At 30.8% G+C, this 6,905-nt stretch overlaps 1 protein-coding gene across 1 annotated transcript; it reads right to left on the bottom strand.

Moving 5' to 3' along the window:
• Positions 1-276: 276 nt before the first annotated feature.
• LOC106060052 (uncharacterized) lies at positions 277-6,221 on the bottom strand. Its single transcript, XM_013217801.2, has 4 exons — positions 6,102-6,221; positions 5,021-5,123; positions 4,056-4,251; positions 277-2,305 (listed from the first exon to the last, which is right to left on the bottom strand). The coding sequence occupies exons 3-4, from the start codon at positions 4,249-4,251 to the stop codon at positions 1,482-1,484; spliced, it is 1,020 nt and encodes a 339-aa protein (XP_013073255.2). The 5' UTR covers positions 5,021-5,123; positions 6,102-6,221; the 3' UTR covers positions 277-1,481.
• Between the last annotated feature and the right edge of the window lie 684 nt (positions 6,222-6,905).

Consider the following 6,905-nt stretch of genomic DNA (forward strand, 5'->3'; position numbering starts at 1 on the left):
AAAAAGTGTTGTTCTCCTTTCATTTGATTTTCATTAAAAATAAAAGGCTCCATAGTTCTAGTTTAAAAAAAAAAAAAAAAGGAATCCTAATATTTAATGAGATTTTCTTATGTATTATTGTATTACCTGTCAAAAAATGTAAATGCCAAAATAAGGTATCTCTTATTGGTCTAAGCAAACATACAATAATACATCTTTCCAACAATGTTGACCACTGTACAGATATTACTACTTACATGTTGCACACAGCAAACAAAAAGACAAGAAATGCACTAATTTTCAAAGTAAAAAAAAAACTTTAATTTCTTAGCACATTGAACATTACAACAGCTTCAAAGCTAGCTACTTCATGAAAGTGTATATCAACACTGGCCTAATCATTAACACTTATCTTTTAGCTGCATGTTAAAACAGTATAATTAATTATTAGCAACAATAGTAAATCAATTAGGAACAAAACTTTTATTTTCAGGAAACAAATGAAAGCATCCCCCCACCCCCATAAAAATAAAAAGTTCTAACATTCACAAATTAAACAAAATATTTAAGAATAAAATAATTGTCTTGTTCAGCCATTGATTATAAAAGGTACCAGTACTTACAATATATATTCAAAACTACAAGAATTACAAAAAGTACACAGATAAGTACAAATCCATCAGTTCTGTTGCCACAGTTGAGCAAAGAAGAATCATAGAACAGACAGCTAAGGAAACATTCTTACAAATTATGGTTTTATTCAATCACACAAAAAATAATAACATATTTACATTATATAACAACAATAAGAACCCAATTTGTGTGAATGCAAGTTTTGCTTCTCTATGAAAATGAATGCAAATGGACAATAAACAAACATGAAATATTAGATCTAATTAAACAAATCTGGCTATGAGAAAAATATAACACTTTCAACAAAAAATCTACAAGAAAGCTTTCTAGATGTTAGCTTTGGTATTAATAATGGAAGCCAAAACAAAAAGTGCCGACATCAAATGGGCATGCTCAGTGTTGTTATGTTCCTCCTATTTCAATGAGTAATTGTATGTCAGGATAGTTCATAAGGTGTTCAATTTGTGTCATTTTTATTAATAGAAAACTTTCTTTAAAAATGGTAAAAAGTCTTCAGCTTCCTGAGATAATTTTCAGTAGCATTTATTATAAATAATATTCAACAAGATAAAATATTTGATGACAACTACAGAAATTTGATATACTATAAAACATTTTGCTGTTATATTGATGTGGACAATTAAGTCATTTTTTCCCCTTTTCAATTACTAAACTTTAATAAAAATTCTATTTCCACATTTAAAAAAAAATTACATTACGGTATATTTTAAGATAAAACTAGCCAAAAGAAAAAAAGATTCAGTTTAAATATAAATTATGTCACTTAGCAGAAAAAATAAAAATAAACAGATCATTTTTTTTTTTGGTTTAATCTGTCCAATCTAGCTTGAACATTCACATCAGAATTTTTAGTTGTCAGTATTAGCTGGTCGTCCTCGTCTCATTTGTCTGTATTGATAATTGATCCTTCTACTGCGGTAGCATGTCAACGCTACTTTAATCAAACCTGCAAGGCTCACAGATCCCAGCAGCACAACCGCCATGATGGATGAAATATTCGACTGGTCATAGTTTTTGGCAATAATGGCAGACAGGGCCCAGACAACAGTGACATAGGGGGAGTAAGTGTAACGAGTGTATTGGTCAAGCACTGTCATATCTAGGCCTATGTAGACAATGATCAGGAATGTAAGAATCCCCAAGCTAATCACCGAAGCATTCTCATTCAAGATGGGGTGGCTCCACTTGTAGACCAGAACTACAGCCAGGTTAATTAAGGTTGCGATGGAAGCCCAGGTAGCATACATGCCGATACCATTTACAACAGCAATTTGAAGGAAAGTGACCTCATTTTTTCTTCCCTGGTCAACCAGATTATCCTTGAACATGACAAGTCTAACAGAGGCTATAGCCAGAGTCAAAAATAAGGAGAGAGCAATGCAAGCAGAGAAAACAAAAGAGGCCATGAACAGGATCCTGTCCCACAAAAACAGCCAGCCTATATTGAAAGCAGAGCTTATGCTAAAAAAAATAAGAAAAGCTGGGGAGAGTATTATGGGGTTGAGATAGGCAGGTCCGTTGGGTGTGGAACGGCAAATCAATGCAAGGTTGTAGAGAACCCAAGCAAATTGGTTCAAATAAATCAAACCCCAGATTGAAAAAGCCCATCCTGCTGGTGTGATGTTTAAAGGAAACTGGTTAGAGATATTAGCGATTCCATGGATGAATAAACCTGTGCAGAATAAAAAGAAAAAACATTGTAGTATTTAAGTTAAATTAGAAAGGAGCTAATGGGTTAATCTTGATCTTCTAAACTGCAGCTATTTTCAAGATTTTCCAGGGGAGACAAGATTGTTCATAGTCGTATAATTTTGATTGATTTCTATATTCTTACTGTAAATTTATTTATTCAATCCATTTATACTGTATTATACTCAAATAATTTAATGTGCCTGTTTATTCTACAAACTAAGTTTGTGCAAAAATTATTCAATATTCTATATTGGAACTGTGTTATACTTTATTGTATTCAAACAACAGATCTCCATCATTGCCTGAGTGTTAGCGTCAATAAAATCAATTTATAGAATTACCACAAGATCACAGCCACATATTGGTCAGTGTTTGACATGACTAACAAATATGCACATTATTTTAAATACATGATAATAAAAAAAAAAATACTAAAAGACAGCTGCAAGAGACAATGAACAACAACCTAATTGCACACAAGTGTGGATTAACCTGAACTTCCTTCTAATTTTTTTTCCAGAAATATGCATACAGTGTACTTAGTTTAGAAAACCAACTTGCAGAATTTCAGAAAACCACACCTACCAGTACTGAACATTATTATTTTTTTTTACTGAATTTATTAGAGGCCACAACATTGTACATGCGTTAGAGAAGACAAAAAGTTTGACTATTTCTTTTTTTATTTTATTTTTCTACAATACTTTAGAGGACTTAATAATCAATGAAAATAAAAGCTAATAGATCTGTAATGTTCATCCAATAATTAATGTACAGTACCAATGAAGCTAAATTTCTGAATCATATAGCATACCTACGTTTCCATCAACTATTGCTAAATAAATCATGTAATAACAAAAAATCTGCCATGACATCACTCACTGTGTTGTTTAGCTTTTAGACACAGATTTATGTGGTGGAGAAAAAAATCTTCCAGTTTATATTTTATAGGAATGAACAGAATTCGGGCATAACTGACTTCAAATGAACCCTTTTATTTCAATAAGAACATAGAAGGGGAAAAAAAAATGAAGCAAATGTAAATCAAGCAGATTTTCAATTTAAATGGTTTCCACTGGAAACTTTAATGAAAAGAAAGAGCACTGCTTGATATACCTATTTTGAAATGGTCTTTTCAAACTTATGAGAAGATGAGACACGTTTTATCATACACCAACACAGAACTACAAGTCATAAATTATGAGAACTTTAATCCTATTCAACGAATAATAATGTCAATAATATCCTTGTTCATAGTGCTCCAATTTTCTGTACGCTGCACACGTAATATAATATTGTATCAGCATTTTCAGTCTTTAAGGGAAAATGATTTCACATGTGCTGTTATTAATTTGCATAAAGAATCAAAATAAAAAAAAATGTGCAGAAAAAAAAAAGCCTAGCATCAGAATAAAACTGGGAACTAAATTATTTTTTTTACATAATATTGTTATATTCTAGAATATATGTAGAATGGTAAGCATTTCTAAAAGTCACCTGACAAAAGGTTAAGAATTATTTTAAGATAGAAAGAAATAGAAAAAACAATACTGATAAAACCAGTATTATTTTCAATAACTTAAATGCCTGTCACATTTCTTAGATTATTGACTAAACGGTGAACTGACAACAATGGGTGAAAGTAAACTTCTGATCCCTTAAGGATTCATATAGAGTCACAATGTTCATTATATAAACCCTAGTTAGTAAAATATCTAACTTTACATTACCTTTACTTAGAGATGGATCTCCAGCTAGAAGATTGAAGAAAAGAACGGCAAAAAAAAGCAGAGCTGTAAAGATGATTAAACTGATGAAGACAGGGCTGTTCCTCAAATTCTTTTCTGCTACACATACAGCATTTTGTACCAGAGACTTCTTGGTTCCTTCAGTTTTAGCAGCTGTAATTTTCTTTGGTGAGGTCATCTAACAATTTACACAATAAAAGAGCCATCTTAATCAATTAGGTAAAACTATTTAATGTTTTCTGAAACTAAAAAAATAAAGATATATACCATCTTCAGGACTGGTTAAAGTCATAGCTTTAAATACACAGAGTTAAAAATAAAACTGGCTAACAATGGATGGGATCTACAAAGGATTTACCGAATGGTTCAGGGCCATTTACATTGGAAATTACATGAGGCCTTTCAGTGCCTGTCCAATCCACTGAGTCATTATCAAGGGACATATTGGACATACATGGACCCTACACAACATTTAGAGGACCTGGATTTCACTGATGACATCTGCCTCTTCTTCTATTCACAACAAAATGTTCAGACCAAACTGAATAGACTTTCAGAAGAAGCAAAAAAAAGACCTGACTTCTAATCAATAAAAAGAAAACAGAAGTTATGAAGATTAATAACAGAGAAGAGAACCCAATCATGATAGAGGGGGAGAACATTTGTGTGACCACTTCACTTATCTGGGAAGACTAAGTAGAAAGCCTATTAAGAGTAAGATCTTTTCTACTAAGAGTTGAGAGACTTACTCAGACTAGAATTGACTTTAAGATTCTAGATCTACCAATCTATTACTACATCTAGATGATCTAAATCTACATCTACTGACTAGGATGTCACTAGACTACTCTTCTTAGATTCTAGTTTTTATTAACTCTACTAGTAATCTAGACTCTAGATTTAGATTCTATTTTCACAATTTTTTATTTATTTATATTTTTTTTTACCTTTCTTTACTGCTTTGGCTAGTTTAGGCTTAGGTAAAGTTTAGCAAGACATCCCAAGCTGCCCAAAGGCTAAGTAGTGAGTACTGTGTCTGTGACACTGAAACTGTGAGTATAATTCATTCAAATTGATAATTATATAATATTATATATAGATATATTATGTAACATGCATTTTAAATTAGAATTTTCAGTATAGTATAGTTTTTTTGTAGTGATAAAATGAATAATTGTGAACTTACAACTTAGTAAGTAAATTAGACTTTAGTAATGTTAGTACTAGAGACTAGATAATGTACTGAAAACTGATGATGTAGACTGTAGACTATTGTTTTATTGTACTATTGTAGACTACAGTGTAGACAAGTGTAGTACTAGATCTAGACTCTAGATCTAGTAAATATCTATTAGACTAGTAGTAGTACTAGCCTAGGGCTAGGGAGGGTTAACTACCGTTAAACTCCTAAGGCCCCTAAGGCTAAAACTATTATCAAGAATCAAGTTTATTCTATTAAATTTTAAATATAAAAAATAAAAATTAATTAATTAACTAGTATTAACTTAATTAACTTTATTATTTAGTATAGTGACTATGATACACATAGATAGTCACAGTAAATATATAATTATAATAGACTCTATATATAAAATAATATATATAAATTATATTAATATAGATCTAATATTAGATCTAGAATAATCGTAATGTTCTTATTTATTAATAATTTATACTTATTTATAACTTAGATTAGTTAGATCTAGAGTAATCTAGACCTAAGCCTAAGACTCATAAGAGTACTAAGACTAAGACTAGTAAACTGTAACTGTAACTGTAAGACTATATAAACTATATTATTTAAATATTATTCTATTCTATAGTCAGTATAGTTAAGTATAGTATACTATACTGTCTATACTGACTACTGACTATAGTTCACTATAGGATTAGGATAATTCTACTAAATTATGGTAGATCTATACTTATGTCTATGTACTATCACTCTTGGTTAGCACCGTTGTTAGTAATATAATAGATGTAACATTTATATATAGATCTGGACCTATTATTTATTACTATTATTACCTAGAGTCACTAGAGATAGAATCTAGCTAGATCTAGATCTAGATTCTAGAGATGTTTAGTAAATAAGACGATCGAACTTCCTACATCCGGTAAACTAATGCGTCTGCGTGAGGAATGATCTGTATATAGATTAGTGATTCCCAAAGTAGTCTATATCAGTGATTCCCAAAGTGGTCTATATAGACCCCCAGGGGTCTACGAAGAGTTCCAAGGGGTCTACGAAAGTGAAAAACTAAATTGGGGGTCTATGAGATGTCCTTGGGGGTCTACGAAAATGGATTTTATTTCAGCAGGTCGGGACTTTTATTTTCACATCTCATCAATGTAATTATTTCATACACTAATATATGATTTGTACCTTAGTTAATCCTTTCAATATCTATCCTGCTACTCAAACGAAAAATTGTTATATTTAATTTCAATACTTATTTAAATAGCTTAATTTTTTCTACATGTAACAAAAATAAATGTAGATAATATACAGCGTTGGTTATTTAAAATTGGAATTCATTTCTCCCTTGTCAAACAAACGATTTCATAAGTGCCTTTTTATGATGATATGAATAATCATGCTGGAGGATCAATTGAGACAATGCCACCCTGATAAAAAGATAAAGATTTGAAAAACTTTAGAAATCCCAAAGATAAAAGTTCAGTCCACAAAATCTCTCTTCAAAGTCATATAGAGAAGATGATGGTGTGTGCGGGTCTTAAAAGATCTCTTTACTTATAGCCGGAAAACACTATAGATAAATCACTGATTTTACCAGCTGTTAAAGTAGTTTTAAAAACTATTTTACACAA

Source organism: Biomphalaria glabrata, chromosome 8, assembly GCF_947242115.1.
Source record: "Biomphalaria glabrata chromosome 8, xgBioGlab47.1, whole genome shotgun sequence".
NCBI lineage: Eukaryota > Metazoa > Mollusca > Gastropoda > Planorbidae > Biomphalaria > Biomphalaria glabrata.